The 20,870-nt window shown below is 39.8% G+C and overlaps 1 protein-coding gene across 4 annotated transcripts in view; it reads right to left on the bottom strand.

Annotated features, from left to right (window-relative positions):
• Positions 1-20,870, bottom strand: part of mvb12ba (multivesicular body subunit 12Ba) — a 176,062-nt gene that overhangs the window by 116,928 nt on the left and 38,264 nt on the right. For all 4 annotated transcript variants that reach the window (XM_048559146.2, XM_048559144.2, XM_048559145.2 and 1 more), the window contains exons 3-5: positions 13,606-13,713; positions 5,164-5,260; positions 4,442-4,571 (exon numbers count right to left, since the gene is read on the bottom strand). In XM_048559146.2, the coding sequence (XP_048415103.2) occupies positions 4,442-4,571; positions 5,164-5,260; positions 13,606-13,713 (335 nt within the window). The remainder of the gene's footprint in view (positions 1-4,441; positions 4,572-5,163; positions 5,261-13,605; positions 13,714-20,870) is intronic.

The following is a 20,870-nucleotide window of genomic DNA, read 5'->3' as shown; positions in this document are numbered from 1 at the left end:
TTTTATTGCCTTTGCCTCTACTTAGGGAAACCCCGCGAAATGATCAGCTTCACCCCAAACCCAAAGGATGTTTAACTAAAACTCTGCTGACTCTGGGCCTTCTGCTTCTCCTACAGACCTGGCTGACGCCCTGTCTCCACCCTGGCTGGCAGCATGGACCTTATATGCCCTGTCCTCAGGATTATTTCTTTCTGACTCCACTGCTCTCATTTGGGTTGTACCTGGCAGTTTAGGGCAATACGACCCACTCACTTATTCATGCAGCACTGGGTTTCCCAAATCCAAAACGTTGACTCCTTGCAGCCATGCGACAGTTTGGTAGCGCATTTTGCCAAGTTTGTACTACCTGACGACACCAGGGCGTCATCATCAAAGTGGGTTGCTTTACTAACAACCAACTCCATCGAGGCAGCAATTTCAAAAGTTACCCTGATATCTCCTTTGTACGAGCTTCAATTGAGCTGGAGCTGACACAACCTATGATCTCAAATCTGGAGGAAAATCTGCTGCTGACTCAACTTCACATTGCTGCTAAACTCTCACGTGAACTATCCTACCTCATGCCTTCTAGAAATGAGGATTCTTATCACACAGATGGTGCAAGTGAACAAGTATACAAATACAATATACTAGTCCCCATACAAGTTGTTATTCAAAGTATGTTAGAAGATTCAGTTACCAGCCAACACTAACATATTAGCATTAATAAGCAATATTCTGCAGAACGCTTCAATTAACCTTGCAATATTTTAACAACCAACTGGAGCAAAGAAATCAAATGTTTTGTTTCTATTCAATGATAATAACCAGTGTAAGAGACAGCCATATTTTCCAACAACCTACTTTTAATGTTGACTAAAGAGAAATACTTGCAACTCAGCCTTTGTAACAATTCCACAAATACCAGAAGCTAGTCAATTCAGTGCTGATGTTCATTCCTCAATAATAAGCAAGAACATATTAAAGTAAAAACAAATAATGGCTGATTTTTATATAGTGCTCCTTGCAATATCTCCTCTGAAATTATCGGTGCTTTTTATCATAATATTCTACCACGAGAATGAGAAACACCTTTGGATCTCAAAACCTTGGAATTTTTTTTTTGAACAGTGATCTTATTCTAATCTTCAATTTTATATCACAATTTCGAACATCTCTTCTGAGCCCACTCCATCACTATTATGGATACTAGTGGGATAATGACAATCTCAAAGGATTATTAATCCAGAACCCCATGCTAACGTTTTGGGGACATGGCTTGAGATGAAGAAATTCAAATTCAACTAAAAAGTGAACCAAAGTCTCAACTAAAGTGGTGGCCATGTGGCTGATCTTGATTGGTACTTAATCATCAAAGCCCTTTTAGGGTAAGAAATCTGTTGGCCTCACCAGATCTGGCCTAAATGCGATCCCAGACTCTCAGCTCTGAAGCAATTAAATCACATCTGGCCAATTAGCAATGGGCAATAAATACAGGCATAAACAGCTACATCTACATAATTAGATACAATTAGAAAGGTGAGCAGTATTTAGCCCAAGAGTGACCAACATTATTTCTGTTGAAGTAACTGGAGAAGTAGGGAGTAAGGCTTTAAAACAAAAACGGCAAGAATAATGTGTGTCAGAATCTAATCGCACATTTAAAGATAGTTCTCAGGTTCCTATTCTCTAAAATCCAGTGAATTTCCAGTGCAGATTAGAAAGGACTGAACCACATTTGGGAATGACGAAAGTTAAAATCTATTCTAAAACCCAGTCCACTAGACAGATCAGCTGACCTGGTGAATGAAAACTGTCTTATAAGTGGGGAAACAAATGCCTTCTAGAGCCAGATAAATAATACTAAAAACTCCTTCTGGATTTTGGAGGGGTGCAGGTTAAGCGTCTTGGAACAAGCAAGTCCAAGTAGTCAACATGGACCAAGAGATGCTGTTAACAGAAATAGGACTTCACAATACTGGATAACATGTTATTTATCAAGGCTATGGGATGGTTCACTATTCCCTTTCAGTGTGTACTAGATAGGGGAAGAGAAATTTGCAGATTAATTACAATGGCCCATTTGAAAGGGCCAAGTAGGGTGATCAGTACATCTTGGCTATTAATAAAAGTGTTATGCCAAATGCAGTTGAGTCACAAACATCAGCAACTCAACATTTGTTTGAAAGAGAAAAGGAGTAAAATAGCCAAGAAAGAAAAAAATTATGCGCCTTCCTACTGTGAAAAGCTGTATATTTTCAGCATATAGTTTCATCAAAACATCTTCAAAAATATTTTGGTGACCTTCACTGTAGGTCCTCCTTGTCCCTTTTCAGGAGGAAGCTACAAAAGGTTCTGTTTAACTGTGAAAACTAACTTTTTCTTCAGTTATGTTACAGTCAGTCTTTTGGAAAGGCAACTGAAAAATAAAAGGAAAAAAATTACATAATTGATTGGTGTTTTTGTAAGCATTCGTTATTTTGTTTTTTTTCTTTTGTCCTATATTTAGTTTAGTTAAAGTATTGGTCTCCAGAAAATAATGTATTGATCAGAATTAAATTGGAATTATTGAGGTTAAACATCCTATTTTATTGTGAAAACCAAACAGTCAAGGCAGCACAGAAACTCTGGTCAGTGTAAATTGTGCAAGGGTCTCCAGTTTATAGACCAGGAGACTATCACTTTTGAAACTCTGACCAAATGCCAAGGGCTCAGTAATTGAGGTAGATCTGATCAATTAAATCATCTTGGCGGTAGTGGAATGGGGAAACGCTATTGTTATCGACCACTACGACAATACCTAGCCTGCAATTCAATCACAGTAGAGTTTCCTCACAGAATATTTAATAACGGTGGTGCTGTTTTTAGGTGATTTTTAATTCATAGGAATAGACAACAATTTAGGAATATTTTCATGCTTCCATATCTCATTCTCTAAAAATCAGAAGTAAGGGAGTTGAAATTTATTTTGTGTTGAACTGCACCAGGAACTTTTGTACATGTTTTAAAAGACGTAAAGGGCAGGGTAGGGTGAGCAGAGGGTAAAGTAGAATTTCATTTTTTGATTGGGAAAGTTGTATTAAAATTTACACAGATTAAATGAAATCGCATTTCACATGCTCTATTCCACTTTGCTGCAATCGTGCAGGGGAGTTCCATTTTCCACTCAGACAGTCCTGATTTCAGTTCACATGCATAACCATATTAAAAAGCAGGTGGATTATGTACTTAGGCTCAAAAGAAACCAACACAGAATGGATATCCTACTCCCACTTCGATTTGAAATTGAATGAAATGATTGAACAAGCAGAAACCTCTGTGTCATCTCAACATTTACTGGAACAGGACAATGAGGCTTTGGTGAAGATAACTGGATTAGTTGACGCATCGTCATCATATTTCCACTCACCCATTGGTCACATGTAATGGCAGTTTTATGATCTATTACAGTACAGTAGTGTTAATTATTATTACAATGCTTTTATTGAAAGAGAAATCTTGATCATAGTGCCCACAATTCAGAATTTGCAGCTCTGCTGTGAGGGTAAAATATATGATTGAATGACACCTCGACAATGACTCCTCCTGCTCCCCCCTCCCACCCACTTGGTTTTTGAAGGATCAAGTTTCACAAAAGTGAAATTACCCTAAACATTTCTCTTTATAAGGTGCTCACTAAACAAACACTTTTCTCTAAAGGACTGTGTGACTCCAACTGACAGAAATGCCACATTAACACCTTCTGTGTAAAGCACTAAATCTAGGGGTACTGCCATTATGAAACTGCACACCCATGGTGATTCTTTCCATTAACTACTCCACAATTCTCATAAAATTACTACGTGATAATTAACTTACATCACTGTACTCATCAGATCTTAAACTTAATCTGTTACTACTTCTTGCCAAAACAGAAAGGCAATAACTGAAGGAATGAAAATTAAACAAAGTATTGAAGCTTTTGAAATTCACTTTATACAATTCAGAAATATAACACAATGGCTGCAAAGTTGAAATTTTAAAACAACCAGCAAGTTAAACAGAGAGGTTTGGCAATAGAACTAAAAACTGAAAATGCTGGAAATATTCAGTGTATCTGGCATCACCTGAAAAGAAAGAAATGGAGTGAATGTGTCAGGTTTGTGACCATCCATTAAAATTCTCTCTGATGAAATTTTCTAGTAATGATCACTGATTTTCTCACTCCACAGATCCTGCAAGACCAGCCGAATATTGTTTTTATTTCAAATATCCAGCAGCTACAGTACTTTGTCTTCACTCATTTTCAGCTTGAATACATCTATCATGCACCCACACAATACAATTGCCATAAATGCAATCTGTCACATTTTACAGCACTGAAGTGGACAAAATTAAACTTGCAGTATAACAGCAAATTGACTTTAGTGAGCTCACACATACACATTTTTCACAGTATTATCATCAAATTAAGGCCACTTACCCAATGAATGTATACTGAGGGGGAGCCTGTTTAGATTTGCCAAGAATTTTCACATCACAAATGGCAGCTTCAGTCGAGTCACGAGGAATGAATTTGATACACATCCTTCTCTTTCTGAAAGCTGGCTCTTCTATTTAAAAGGTAATTTTTATGATATAAATGGATGCTTATTATTGAAATTGCTTTTAAGCATGATTCATACCATGGCTTGATAAATAGAAAAGACAGCGCTTCACTCTAACTACGATACATGCATACCCCCATAATAAATAATAGAAGCATTCTATTGGTTAATTTGTTATGTGATACAGGTTATGAAATACGGCAACTACTGTATCAATTAAAAGAAAGAATGACCAATCCTCATATTCCTTACGGTTTTTACATGTTTGCTATTGTAGTCAAAGTGACCTAAACTGTACAGCAAGCAGGACTGACTTTTTAAAAAATATATAAACAGTTCCTTTCAAATACTTATGTAGATTTGAATAACTCAATGTTCATCTTAATGTGTTCCGAGTAAGGCATAGTACAAAAGTCGGGGAGGACTGGTTTAATTCTGGTTGTGAGAAAACATTATTTACAACTACTGTTGTGCTTTAACAACCGTGAAATAAGAGATAAACCTTTTCCTAATTCAAAACTTTAAAGCTACATGTCTTTATCTGATAAAATCCAATACCACTTAACCATGTCTGCAACTCACAAAACCCATAACTTACGTGTGTCCACTGTTTCCTGAATAGGAATAAAGCCCACCGGTAAAGTATCCTTTAAATCGATCAGCTTCATATCCACAAGCACATTCCCTAAATGGCTCTTCAATAGCCACAAGAGAGGGAGTTTAAAAAAAAGTGTCACACATGCTACAATACTCTGGTTAGTCTATATCATGAGATTCCATTATATCCTTGCAACAGTAACAAATAAAACTTCAGCTACCAAGTAAACACGAGAAAATCTATTGAGCATTCCACAAAAAAATTCTCTGACAAACCAGTGGGAAAACAGTACAATTCCTATCATAAACAAATGTAAACGAATAAGCCTGTCACCTTAATCAGTAGCAATCACATTTCTGGCAACTAGGAAGGAGCATGAACATTTACACAAATATTTATGTCCTCTGCTATTTTCCTATTTGAATTCACACTATGGTTAGTTCTCTTTTATCTTGTCTTAGTAAACTATCAACTCCACCTAGCCTGAATATCCCAGAATGCTAGGGGCAATTTAGCATGGCCAATCCCCCTAACCTGCACTTCTTTGGACTGTGGGATGAAACCGGAGCACCCAGAGGAAACCCATGCAGACAGTGGGAGAATGGCTGTGTGGAGTTTGCACAGTCACCCCAGGATGGAATTGAACCTGCATCCCTGGAGCTGTGAGGCAGCTGTGCTAACCAGTGAGCCACCGTGCCATTGTACCAGGCACACAATGGCTGGAAAGGACCATACAAGTTCTGTCAACCCTACCTGAAACGGGGAAAAATTAGTCAATGGGCTTGAGAAGGTTTATTTCTAATTCTAGATAGGCGGAATGTGTTTGGGAAAGCCAAACGTTTGCCAAATGTAAGGCTTCAAGATTAATGGTGGGACAAAGAGCTAGGAAAAAAAAACTGAAAGCCATAAATCAGCTGCAGGGCCTAACTGGGGCATAGGGGAGACAAGCAAGAAATGTGAAGTTTCAGAGGCAGGCAAAAGAAGTGGTGCAATGTTACTAGAATTCACAAGGATAAATCCATGCCAACGGGTGACCCATTTTAGCACATCTTAGGTGCTGTGGGAGAGTGGAGGCAGGAGAATGTAGGATAGAGGCAATAGGAAGGGGTGAGGTCTTGAAGGGAGTATTTCAGAAGAATGAGAATTTTAAATTGGAATGTGTGGGACAATGATAATCAGCAAGGACAGTGGTGACAGACTTGAATAGCGGCCGAAAGACATTCAGAAGAATTTGTCTTGTCGGAAGACAGAGAACAGTGCAACAGATGGTCCTAAGGCAACAGTCGGTCCTAAGGCAACAGTCACAGTGAATACTTCACTAGAAAATTTGGCACAGAAGAGAAAAATAAACAATGCAACTTTAGAATAGCTCGTTGAAAATCGGCCTGGAGAGTATATTCTTGCATGGGAGCAAGGCCCAGGAAAGGAAGCACACATATTGCAACTAAACAGGGCAGCTTTGCAGCCAGAGCAAAATCATCATAATACATGAGAGATGGACAAAATCAGAGAATCCCTCCATGCAGAAAAGGCCATTCAGCCCATCGAGCCTGCAATGACTCTCAAAACAGCACCCCCTCTCAGACCCAGCCCATCATTCAAATAACCCTACATTCACAATAGCTAATCCACCTAGCCTGCACCTAAGTGAACACTATAGGGTAATTTAACGTGACCAATTCATCTAACCTGCATATCTTTGGACTATGGGAGGAAACCAGAGCAGCTGGTGTAAACCCACACAGACACTAGTGAAGTTTGCACACAGTCACCAAAAGCTGGAATCGAATCCAGGTCTCTGGTTGTGAGGCAGCAATGCTAACCACTATGCAATCGTGCTACCCTGTGAGCTACTGCTCCAATCAAAATTCTCTCTCTATAATCTAATGTTCATCCAAATCGCATGCTGTTCCTTTCCCACATCTGCTGCTATAGAGACTGTAGCTTTGCCACCAGGAGCCAAGTCTTACTGAGCTGCTGGACATGGGCCCCTGGGGGATGCAAAGGGGTAAGCGAGTATGCAAATGGTAGGGATAGAAGGAAGAGGCTGTAGGTGAAGGATGGGAAGGAGGTTAGGATAGTGGTTAGGATAAACAGAAACTGTTTCAAATGGCTAAAGATTCGCTAATCATACAGCCTGAACTGAAAAGGAGGTGGTCCCTGGATTTCTCTTTGAAAGACCTGGTGCCGTTGGGATGGGCTAAATGACTTCTTTCCATTCTGCACTATTCTATTCTAAAGGGCCCAAAGCACATCATGCAATCAGAAGCTGAAAAGGAGGCCATAATTTCTCCTCTTGGCACGGAGTTGGGGAGTGAGGCAGAATGGAATTTCAACACAACCCACTGGATGGAAATTAGACACACGGGCAGTCAAAATGCCCCACGTGACCTATCCATCATTTCAGACTTTGACTGCTTCAAGACAGGCTGGTTTCACCGATGCATGTCATCAATGATCTGATCAGGGAGCAATGACAGGTTTATAGTGTGGACCCCAATGCCAGCATTCTGTCTGAACAAGAATCTGAGAAGAGGATATCAAATTTGAAAGTGCAAGATCTTTTTTTGAAAAACTTTTCCTTCTGGGCAAGTCTTCCTTCAACACCTATGAAGGCAGGCACAGCTTTTCTTGCTATGCACTCCCATTTCCTAAAGTAAGGCCTTCCTGCACCCTACACTTCTGCAACTATTACTGTCCAAGACCTGTCAAAAGTTTGACAATATAGCAGCTGATTTTCCATGAACCAGCAGCATATCTACAAGGCACACTGGCTAAAACCATCACTGCCTTGAACTGCGGTGGGCAAGTTACAAGCTCACAGAAACTTCAAGATTTACCAGTAATCTGGTGCAATTAGTTAACATTTGGAAGTATACAAATTAAACGAATGACTGATTCAGAATCAATCTGGCTATCCACATACTAATCCACCTCTTTATCAGTTTTTATTTCTACTTGCCAATATTTTCCATCCTCTATGCAGAAGATCAAATATCTGTGCCCCTGCAAAGCTGCCATTTTTATGCACTTTGGCGCTCTTGCTTTCAAACATACCAAAGGCATGTATCATGGCATGCCAACTAACATTTGACGGTGCAAACAGCCACCAATTTATTTCTCTTATCTGTTGCAACAGTCGTATTTATTCTTTCAGTCAAAATGTCCCTAAATCCCTCCACACTTTGCAATTTCCTTGCTTCTTATCTAAAGCTATATTGAGAACAATCACGTTTTGGCTGCGGCAACTTGGACTTTTTCCTCTCCTGGCTAAAGTCCAACTTCCTTCTTCAATCTTGAACCCTTCCTAATAAATTAACCAAGGAAAATATCACCAGTTATCACACAAATGATAAAGAACAATTTGGTTTTGTATTCTTGTGCTCTTCTTCTGTGTTACTGCAGTCTTTGCACTGAGGCAAATTTAAACATTCAGGTAAGTGCTTATCTAGCCTGAGCAGAGCAACAACTGCATTTTCATTATAAAACCAGCAAAACAAAAGCATTAGTGCAGAGCTGACTACAGTAAGAAGCTTATCAATAATACGCAAGCCAATTTAACCACAGAAGTATTATGCTTTTAAATGGCTTTGGAGTGGTATGTTGAAGAGGTATTGCTGATATTACAGATATTTGAACGATCACAAATGACTATTCGGATGTGTTAAAGTCTATTCCCAGAACAGGCTCAAGCCTTCAAAAAGATTAAATAAAAAGGTAATATCACCAACAAGTATTAAAATGTAGCTGCATTCAGTCAGGTAACCAGCCTTGAAGTTTTGCTGCTTATTCAGTTTGTTCAAGGTATTATTTAAATAGATTTGTGGCCTCATTATACCATTAGGTGAACTGAGCTAAAAACACATTGTATCAAAAATATCTCACTCCATGTCAAGTATGCTGTGGACTGCTGTACAAATGACATTCTAAATTAAACACATTCATATTTTAACCTTCAAATACTAACTCCTGATACAAGTTTATTGTAAAGTACTATCTGAGTGAGCATTTTAAAAGTAGTTAGCAAAAGATACAACTGGCTGAGTTTTGTCAACCCGAAAGAGATATCCTTCAACAACAGTTCTGAATCTAAACAGCATCTTTAAAACCAAGTCCCAAATCACTTCAAAGTAGCAGAGATTGTAGTGAGTGAACTAAACAGTAGATGCAGTGTTGGATTTTAATGAAGGTCTAATAGGAAAAGGAGGTAGAATTTTAGGGAATTCAAGACTGTGGGACTCAGGTAGCTCGAAATGGTGTGGAAGAAGAGATATACAAGAGGGTCAATTTGAGCAAAGGAAGATTTTTTGGCGAGGGAAGAGGTGGCAAAAGAGAAGATTTAGCAAGAGGATGAATATTTTGAATTAGGAGGCATGTGAGGAAATACAGGCCACCAAGAACAAGGTGCATGGGTGAGCCAGACTTGGTGACAGACTGAATACTTGCTATTGATTTGACAGGATGGAGAGTGAGAAGCCAATCAAGAAAAGTTCATTTTGAAGATGGCAAAGAATGTGTAAAGATTCCAGCAGCATATGAGCAAAGGTAGTGGCAGATACAGGTAATGCTTGAGAAAGCAAAAATAGTGAAATAAAATTTGAGAGCAACATTTGCATTTTTGAGGTAGGTCTTAAAAGAATGGAAGCACAGAATGAAATTCAAAACAAAAATAAAAGCAAAAATCGCGAGAGAAACTCAGCAAGTCCGGCTGCATCTTTGGAAAGCAAACAGAGCTCATATTTTGAGTTTAGGTGATCTTTCAAAAAGTGAAGAAGCTTCTTAAGAGGGGTCCCTAGATTCAAAACAAGAACTCTGTTTTCTCACCTCACATGCTGCCAGACCTGCTGAGTTTCTCCAGCAATTCCTGTTTGTGTTCGTTTCAGATCTCCAGCACCCTAGTTCCTGGTTTTATTTAAGGAGGAGGAAAGACCGAGTCATCTGGGCCTATACTCTTTGAAATTTAGAAGGATGCGATGGAGGGTGTGGGAGTGATGAATCGTATACAAACAGGCAAAATTATGAAGGAAATAAATAAGAGAGAAGCAGAGATGTTGTTTCCACCGGCAGATGAAACTAGAATCGGGGGCATAGCCTCAAAATAAGGACGAGTGGGTTTAGGATTGAGTTGAGGAGGAACTTCTTCACCCAAAGGGGTGTGAATCTGTGGAATTCTCTGCCCAGTAGAGCAGCTAAGGCCACCTCTGAATGTTTTTAAGGTAAAGATAGATTTTTGAACAATAAAGAAATTAAGGGTTGTGGTGTGCTGGTGGGTAAGGGGAGGGGAGTCCACAAAACGAGCTGCCATGATCTTACTGGACGGCAGAGCCGGCTCAATGGGCCGATGGCCTACTCCTGCTTGTATTTCTTATGGTCTTATGAAACCAAAACCTCTCCCATAAACTATATAAAAAGGAAACAAAGCAATCATAGCTCAGAAGATGATGAGTTCGGGCAGGCTGAAGACGAGGGCTAAATCCAGTGCAAAATGTAGATTGCTGCAGATTTTTGTTACTTGAAACTAGCACTGGAGCTACATCATCCAGACCATCAAAAGCGAAGCTGAGAAGCTTTCTGGAGACGTCTGCCAGTTTTGGTCAAGGTTGAGCCCATGAAATTCAGGTTGCTATGTGCTGCTGTTGACAAAGCATCAGGTTAACACTATAAGTAGTACAACTGAAATTCTTCATGAAGAAGGAAGTGTTCTGAAGGGCTTTATGTCTGAATCTGAAGACATGCAGTAATATTAGCACATCAGCCTTCAAAGCTTCAAACATTAAAACAAAACTCCAAAAATGGAATTAACTTATGGAATTATAAAAATGAAGCACAGGTGTGGGTTGTCACTATTTGGAAATGTCATACGTTTTCACTGCCAACAACAGGCACATCTTGAAGTGCTGCAGACATCCGTGAAACAGCCCACATTACCAGTTTGATGCTGGAGGATGTAAAGTCAGAAAATCAGCTTCAAGTTCAATAAAATTCCAAGAAATCAAGCACCAACATCTTCAATCACTTACACAGTAAAAGATTAACAGGCAGTGATACGGGGCATAAAACAGATGGAAATTTGGAATCGAAACATAACTCAAATACAGATTAATGCACAGCTCGTGAGTGTGCACTCAAATGCATTTAAACTGGCAGAGACAAAACATTTGGGCTTCAATTAATAACTTTACTTCAACAATAATTCCTTAAATCTCCAACCTATTCCATTCCATCCTTCCAATGCTATAGCGATCCCACCTCTTTAATCTCTCATATTTTTCTTCTTCCATCCCTTCTTTCCATGTCATTCCCATATACCATTTCATACACCTTATGCGTTGTCCCTTTCCACATCTACTATACAACCTCCATGCCATTCCCTTCTCTTACATTGCAGCCGCACTTGGAGTATTGCGTACAGTTCTGGTCACCGCATTATAAGAAGGATGTGGAAGCTTTGGAAAGGGTGCAGGGGAGATTTACTCGGATGTTGCCTGGTATGGAGGGAAGGTCTTACGAGGAAAGGCTGAGGGACTTGAGGCTGTTTTCGTTAGAGAGAAGGTTGAGAGGTGACTTAATTGAAACATAAAATAATCAGAGGGTTAGATAGGGTGGATAGGGAGAGCCTTTTTCCTAGGACGGTGAAGGCGAGCACGAGGGGGCATAGCTTTAAATTGAGGGGTGAAAGATATAGGACAGATGTCAGAGGTAGTTTCTTTACTCAGAGAGTAGTAAGGGAATGGAACGCTTTGCCTGCAACGGTAGTAGATTCGCCAACTTTAAGTAGATTTAAGTCGTCATTGGACAAGCATATGGACATACATGGAATACTGTAGGTTAGATGGGCTTCAGATTGCTATGATAGGTCGGCACAACATCGAGGGCCGAAGGGCCTGTACTGTGCTGTAATGTTCTGTTCAATGTTCTATTGTGCTCTATGCTTTGTGAGCTTGTTCTGAAGAAGTGTTATTGTTCTGTACCTGTGGAATAACAATTGGCAAATTCGGTCCTCTCATACCTTACTGCAACGTTCAATAATGAGTACACTCGTGCACTCCTCACCAAACAAACCCATTAGATACACCTCGTAAAATGACTCACCAAAATAGTCCAGACAAAAACTGTAATTTATTATTATTATTAAAGATTTATTAAGATTTAATAATGCTGCTGTAATGAAAACGTAGTTGAAATTGTTTTAATATAAAAGGTAACTATTCTTTGGTGAGATACAGTAAGATATGTGGAAGCGATTACAGGACTGAGTAGACTGGACACCACAAATTTACATGTCACCATGAACCGTGTACTAATGGTATGGTCAATTTTTCACAGGTATGCGCAGTCAGAAATAAAAAATAATTATTCATTTCCAACATTCCACACAGAATCGTTAAGAGTTGTTCTTGGCTAATAAGCTACTTATTTACTTCTCATCTTTGGCCTTCGCAGAAATGATTTAGAAGAAAAATGCAGACAATAATTGATATTGTTGTACATTGAGATGCAAGGATGGCTTTTGATATTCATTCCAGCTTCAAAACATTTTAACTGATCACAGAATTGTCGATTGGACTACATATTGTCATTTAAGCCTGTCATTACAGCAACACACTGTACCAACTTTAACATGTCCTGCCTCTGAAGTCCCACAATGCAGACTGAGTCCCATATTTCTCAAAGTTGAAAGATCCCAATCTCATCCATGACTAGAGGCCAAGCACATCCCAATGGTAGACCGTAATGGAATAAAAGGAGAAGCAGTAGAATCAAAGGGCTAGTTAATTGCACTTTTCTACAGAGAAGCAGAGGCAAACCCTGACAGCAAGCTCATTGCTTAGCCTCCAGATGTGTACTAAATAGTTCAAATTGAGGAAGCCTTTCCACTTCAGATTTACAATATGCTACCACCAATCTGCAATTTTTTTGGGTACCCTTTAGGCACTCCTCAACTTATGGGACAAGATTGTTCTTAGACCCGTACTTAAGGCTGCCTGGTTATCTGATAATTGTGGCTTCAAAAGGACAATCAAAAGCTTCATATACAATGCACCCATGCTGTGAAGGCAGTAACAAAATAGCAGCACCAACCTAAAAGCAAAGGCTGCTACTCTTCATTTCAATAAACTATTGATTATTTATTTTAAAATCTGCAGCACAATTTTATCTACTAAAATTTGAAGCTACACCAATATATGTATATGAATGGTAACAGGCAAAGCAAATGCAATTGAACTGCGATTTCATATTTTGACCCTCAATTCTAATAAATTGGATTTAACAAAGTATTACAAGGCATTCTGCCATCTTATTGAAACCACTATATTTGTAATAAGTGCTCCTAAATTGGTTACTGAAATGTACTCTAATACATTTATACAGGCTTCCATTTTTCATAACCAAAACCGATTACTATAAAACACAAGCACGAGGTCATTGATTTGAACTTACATTCTCCTTAGAAAATGATCTCGTAAAGCAGAGATATCTAGTGACCTTGGATTTAAATAAGCCGTCCTTCCAGAGGTCAGCATCCAAGCCATCTGCTGTTTGCGAAATCTGTAAGAACAAGACAGCATGTGCAAATACAAGGAGGGATAAAGCTGATTCATGTACAGTGAGTTTTTGCTACTTTCCCTAATTAACACTGACTGTATCATACAGCATCTCATTAGGTCATTCCATCAGGCATCATACAAAACTATTTACAAAAATGCTTCTAAAAATACTGTCTTCAAGGGCACAGCTGCCTCAAGATACATTGCAAATGGTTTTGATAAGGAATCTGCAAGTTTTACAAATTTGCGGGCAAGCAGAATGGATGGTGCTTGGCAATGGTGGAAAAAAATTATCACACACTTAAAATTCAAACCACATCAGGGAACGTTTATAATTGTGTTATGTTGACAACTCAAGAAACAACATAAGAGAAAACAATGAAATGTGCAAAAAATGGTTTTGCTTGTGACTACCGTTAGTCACCATACTGAAAGTACAGCTTACACAATTGACAATGGTAGTCGCAATTTACACATATCAGACTACTCATTTTGAAATGAAGAAGTTGTAAAGTGGGTAATCTCAGTTTACAGTGATAGTACAATTAATGCTGCCCACTATGAAAATGAAACAAACATGTAATCTTTCTTTAATCTGGAAAAGAAAATATACGTCATTCAACTGAAAAACTAGATTTGGGTAATAAGTTAACAGACAGCAGAATTATATCTACTTACAGAAATACTCAGACAGAAATCGACAGATATAATGAATAGGCAAGGAATAGAGGGATATGGGCAGCATAGAAGCAAAAGGTTTTTAGATTAGAAAGGCATCATGTCAATGCAGTCTTGGTGGGTTGAAGGGCATGTTCCAGCGCTGTACTGTTCTTTCTTTGTTCTGTGCAAGTCAATGATACAGGAGATTTTCAGTATACTGTATGTACGCTGGCCAGAATAAAAAAAGCTATCCAATTTTCAGTGCTTAGCCTGTAGATTACAGCATTTCAAACGCATATCCAGTGATGCTTTTAAAAGTAATGACTGTTTCTGCCTTTATAATCTTTACAAGCAGAGAGCTCCAGAGTCAAGGGTTATGGAGGGCAGGCAGGAAAGTAGAATTGAGACCATAATCAGCCGCAATTTTATTGTATGCTGGAGCAAGCTCAAGGGGCTAGAAGACTTGCTTCCTGCTTCTAATTCATGTGTGTGAAAAGCTATGTTCCCAGTTTGACCTCTAGGCTAATCCAAATAAATCCTTCCCTTCCATTCTAAGCTCTTCAATCTTTATACACCATAACTAAATCTCTCTTTAGCATTAAAATAAACCGAAAGAATGCAGATGCTGTAGTTCGGAAACAAAACAGAAATTACTGGAGAAATTCAGCAGATTTAGCAGTCTTTGGAGAGAAAATAAAAATTTTGCAGTCCCCTAACCCTATTCCTTGACTGCTGCAAAGCTTATCCAACCTTACCTTTTAATCATTTTTTTCTATTGGTCAATGAGAAGATGTACAATTTGATTGCCAAACCAGCATTTAATAACCATCTCTATTGCCCTTGAGAAGGTGACGGTGAGCTGCTGCCTTCAATCTCCGCAGTCTGCCTTGTGCAAGTACACTCACAATGCTTTTAGGGAGGTGAGAGTTTCAGGATTTTGATCTAGCAACGCTGAAGAAATGATGATACTTTCTCAAGAGAGGACAGTGTACAGCTTACAGGAGAATTTGCAGGAGGTGCTATTCCCATGTATCTGACACCCTTATCCTTCTAAATGTTAATAGTTCTGGGTTCAGAAGGGACTGTTTCAGGAATTGGTGAATTTCTTCAGTGCAGTATGTAGATAGATCTCATTGCTGTGACAGTACGTGGTGATGCCAATCAAGTGGGGTGCTCTACCCTGGAAGGTATCAAGTTTTTTAACTGTTGTTGGGAGCAACAGTCATACAGGTAAGTCGTGTATCCTATCAACCTTCTCACTTATCCTGTAAAGTTATTCACTGCAGGATTCCTCTAAGTTGCCTCTAGCCTGCTCTTGCAACCACAGTATTTATAAGGTTAGTGGGGGATTCAGTAATGGTAATACCACTGAATGTCAAAGGACAGAATCTCTGCTGCTGGCAATAGCCATTGCCTTGCACTTGTATGGTGCAAATGTTACTTGCCACTTGCAGCCCAACACTGCCCAGTGTTGCTTCATTTGGAGATGCAAAGAGTCAGCTTCTGAAGAGTTATGAATGGTACTGAACACCGAAACATATCCCTACCTCTGATCTCATAATGGAGGGAAAGTTGAACCAAATGGTCTGCTTCTGGACTGTATGACTATCTATAAGATGGAAGTAACCTAGGCCCAACAAGAGGAACTCCTGCAGAGATGTCCTGGAGCTGAGGTGGCTGACCACCGATGGCCACAACCATTTTCCTTTATGCTGAGTGTGACTCCAGCCAAAGACAGCTTTCTCTGATTCCACTGATGCCACACAATTAAATGCAGTCTTAATGAGGGCAGATGCGGTAATCAGCAAGAACGTTTTCTCGCCTCCGTTTGACCTGATGCCACACAACTTCATGGGGTCTGGAGTCAACTCCTGCCTGACTGTATACCAATGTAACAGTCTGTATGGCTGGTGGGGCAGCAGATATCCAGGGCTGGTGATGGTGCTTTCTGGGGCACTGTGTATAAGATATGATTCTGTAGCTACGATAATTAGTCAAGCAACTGCCTTACTACTCTGCAAGACAGCCCTTCCAACTATGGCACGAGCATTCAGATGCCAGGTGGTTTCTGCTGGATCAGCACTGCTCACTTGGTCATTGTCGTTTCCAGTGCCTAGAGTGATGCCAAATAGTCCATCCAGTGTCACTTCTCTTTTGATACTTGCCAATAGTTTAACTACTTGCAGCTCAACCGTCCAATAAACAAGTTTGAATGTATTCCCCAACCATCTCAACTGCAGATTCAGAAGCTGTGAAATTTCTTTCAAGCATCATAATAAATAGAATTTCAACACTTGGAAGGCAAACAAGTTAATCTCACAAAATGCAAATCAGTATTGTGAATCTATCACACAAAACGGTGAAGTGCAATTTATTATCTAATAGGAAAGCATTTCAACTGCATGCACTATGCTACCCTCAAAACAGGGTGCTTCAGTATATCTTCAGAGACTCCCAAGCTGTGATGCATGTATCCTGAAGTGTATACAAGACATCCCTGGCAGGGAAGGGGAAGGCACAATGGATAAATTTGTCTACTAGTGGATTTAAGGTCTAATGGAATTATGTAACCATTTATTATTTATAATCACATGCATGCGCAAGCAAAACTCAATAAAGGAAACAACAAGTTGGGATGCTTCCTACAGACATTTGTTCTGTCTGTTATATTTTTCACCAAAACAAGAATATGTAGGTGTAACTGAGGGGCAGATTGCTGGCTTTCCCCAGACAATGTGGCCCAGTGCTTTTAGGCATTCAGCAATCCTCTGCTGGCACTTTGAGCTTCTTAGCATAGTTCAGAGATCTTCACAAAAGACTTATCCTCCTTCAAACTATTTGGAGCTGGCAGGGTCACTTGGAACAATTCATCATCAGGGAGAAGGAAAGCCACCATCTGCACTTTACTGGCCTTTTGGCTGGGCTTATTTCTTGCCATGGTTTCTTGGAAGCTTGGGACTTGCAATTAGAAATGGACTAGCAGACTCTGGAAAAGCAGATGATCAACTGCTCGAACCCGCTGACCTCAATCACTGACCACAGACTGCAGGAGACCACGTATCTCTGGGCTGGCTTCTCCTGGGAAAGGAAAAGTACGCTAACTGACCCAATGGAGGAATCCATATATCTTCAGAGTAGCCTGACCACGTGGGATTCAGCTGTTGCTAAGCAGCACAAACAGCTAAACAGAGGCGGTGAAGGTGGTCAAAAACTTCACTCATTTAAAAAAGTCAGTTTTCCAGATACCATTTTTTTCAGAAAACCTAACACTCAATAGCAGCAGAATCAGAAAAAGTACCTATCATTTAAAACTCCACTTTATAAAATATGAACTGCATAGTTTTTGTTTGCATGATGACACCAAGCTTTAAAGTTTGATGAAAAAAGAGCTTAGTTGATTTGCGTACAGATCTAAAACAATAACAAATAATATATTCAAACAAAAGTTTGCTTTCTTATACTTTTAGAATTTCAGAACGGAAAATTAGTGAGAATGGGATATGTGCTATCAAGGGAGACACTGGCAGGGAGTTGCAAGATGGCAAGGGAAACAGAGTTATATCAAAACAAATCTGTCAACAGAGGCGTGAAGGATTCCACCAGAAGGCAATATAAGTCACGAAAGGCATTGCAAGATACAAGTTAACACATCCATAATGGAATTTGATGAAGAATGTTAATTTAATTTTAATTTTATGGGATGGGGGCCAATGCAGATCAATGATAGGCAAATGAACTTCAGTGCAGGAAAAAAAGCATGGAAGTGCTTCAGACAAGTAGGAATTTATGAAGGATGGTAGGGCTTTGGAATAATCAAGTCCAGAGATGACAAAGAATGGATACAGATATAAGTGGCAGACAAGTATCAATACTACACAGGTGGAAATAAATAACGTTTATCATGGTTAAAACATCATAATAAATAAGGACAATAGAAAACGATTTTGCCCCTTGCTCCTGATCCACCATGTGATATGATCCCAGCTGATTTCAAATAAATCTTACGTCGATGGTCAGCAAGGTTATGGAAAGAATTCTGAGGGATAGGGTTTATGACTATTTGGAAAAGCATAGCGTGATTAAAGGGAGTCAGCATGGCTTTGAGAGGGGCAGGTCATGCCTCACAAATCTTATCGAGTTCTTTGAGGAGGTCACGAGGCAGGTTGACGAGGGTCGAGCAGCGGATGTGGTGTACATGGACTTCAGCAAGGCATTTGATAAGGTTCTCCACGGCAGACTCATTCATAAAGTCAGGAGGTATGGGATACAGGGTGATATGGCTGTCTGGATTCAGAATTGATTGGCTGACAGGAGGCAGAGAGTGGTTGTAGATGGTAAGTATTTTGCCTGGAGGTCAGTGCTGAGTGGTGTCCCACAGGGCTCTGTTCTTGGGCCTCCGCTCTTTGTAGTTTTTATAAATGACTTGGATGAGGAGGTTGAGGGGTGGGCTAGTATGTTTTCTGATGACACAAAGGTTGGAGGTGCCGTTGATAATATCGAGGGCTATTGCAGGCTTCAGCGAGACATTGACAGAATGCAGAGCTGGGCTGAGAAATGGCAAATGGAATTCAACCTGGATAAATGCAATGTGACGCATTTTGGAAGGGTGAACTTAAATGCTGAATATAGGATTAAAGGCAGGATTCTCGGCAGTGGGGAGGAACAGTGGGATCTTGGTGTTCAAGTGCATAGCTCCCTCAAAGTTGCCACCCAAGTAGATAAGGTTGTTAAGAAAGCCTATGGTGTTTTGGCTTTCATTAACAGGGGGATTGAGTTTAAGAGCCGTGAGGTTATGCTGCAGCTCTACAAAACCCTGGTGAGACAACACTTGGAAATACTGTGTCCATTTCTGGTCACCCTATTATAGGAAAGATGTGGAGGCTTTGGAGAGGGTGCAAAGGAGGTTTACCAGGATGCTTCCTGGACTGGAGGGCTTGTCTTACGAGGAGAGGTTGACTGAGCTCAGACTTTTCTCTCTGGAGAGAAGGAGGAAGAGAGGTGACCTGATCAAGGTGGACAAGGTAATGAGAGGCACAGATAGAGTCGAGAGCCAGAGACTTTTTCCCATGGCAGGATTGACTGCCACGAGGGGTCACAGTTTTAAGGTGTTAGGAGGAAAGTATAGAGGAGACATCAGAGGGAGGTTCTTCACCCAGAGAGTTGTGAGTGCATGGAATACTTTGCCAGTGGTATTCGTGGAAGCAGAGTCAGTAGTGACATTTAAGCGACTGCTGGACATGCACATGGGCAGCAGTGAATTGAGAGGAATGTAGGTTAGGTTATTTTATTTTTGGATTAGGATTATTTCACAGCACAATATTGTGGGCCGAAGGGCCTGTACTGTGCTGTACTTTTCTATGTTGTAAAACTCCACTGTCTTGACTAATCTCCCAAAAGACAAAAAAAATCTACCCCAGCCTTGAATACAGTTAATGTTGAAGCATTCAAAATACTCAGAGGAAGAGGACTCCAATGATTCACAATTCTCTCAGGCAGTATCCCAATATTCCACAGCCAGAGGAAATAGCCTGTGTCTCTACAGTCAATCTCCTTGAAAAGCCTGTAAGATTCAACACAATTGCTTTTCATTTTTGTGCACTGCATATTGACTGTGTGTCTTATCTAAGTACACCCGACTCTGAACATGCAACATTTAAAAGTTTCAAACTTTAAAATAAACCTTCAAATTTTATATATGAAAGTGGATGATTTCACATTTGCCCACTTAATATTCCATCTATCATCTTGTAACCCACTCACTTAACATGTCCAAATCTCTGTAGCCTGGTGTCCGCCTCAAAAAACATGGTATCATCAACAAACTTAGACAAAGAAACAGAGAGTAATATATTTAAACTTGTTAATTAAGCCATTTCATTATTTCATAAGATCCAGCATCGTTGTCAAGAACTGCATTTGTTGCAGTCCTCGGGGATTAAAGAAACAATGGTAACTTTGGACCAAAACCACCTCAAGGAAAAAAGGATTCAGAGAACAGTGCTGAATAAATATCTGAGTAAACACAAGGACATTGTGGACTTAGATGCACACACAAAAACAAACACTTGGGCATTGAAAAGGCCTCCTTCGTGCAAGATTTAACGCTGCTACTTTCACCTTTATTATTCCCCAAAGCATACAGCATGGTATATGATGTAGTAGGTGCTGAGAGAGTTAACCAATAAATCAGATCACTGGTAACGATTTGAAAAACTGCTATTTAATGAAATGGAGGGATTGCTTATCTTGGAAGAACGGGTAAGTGCAGAGGCGAATACTACCTTCATTCATCCAAGCATGGAACAAAGAGAAACATTTGCCATTGGCCGCTGAAGCCTTATGTGCTGAACAACCTCCACCTCAAACAATCACCAGTCACTCCAAACACGATGCAAGTAAGATCAAACAAATAACCTCATCCATTACATTAATGGCAAGTGGTACTACTACAATAGTGTTTCGATTGTAGTGTACCTTGCACAACGTACACAATGCTCT

The sequence above is a fragment of the Stegostoma tigrinum genome, chromosome 29 (assembly GCF_030684315.1).
Source record: "Stegostoma tigrinum isolate sSteTig4 chromosome 29, sSteTig4.hap1, whole genome shotgun sequence".
NCBI lineage: Eukaryota > Metazoa > Chordata > Chondrichthyes > Orectolobiformes > Stegostomatidae > Stegostoma > Stegostoma tigrinum.
Note: the sequence above shows the minus strand (reverse complement) of the source record. Positions and strands in the feature narration are given on the sequence as shown.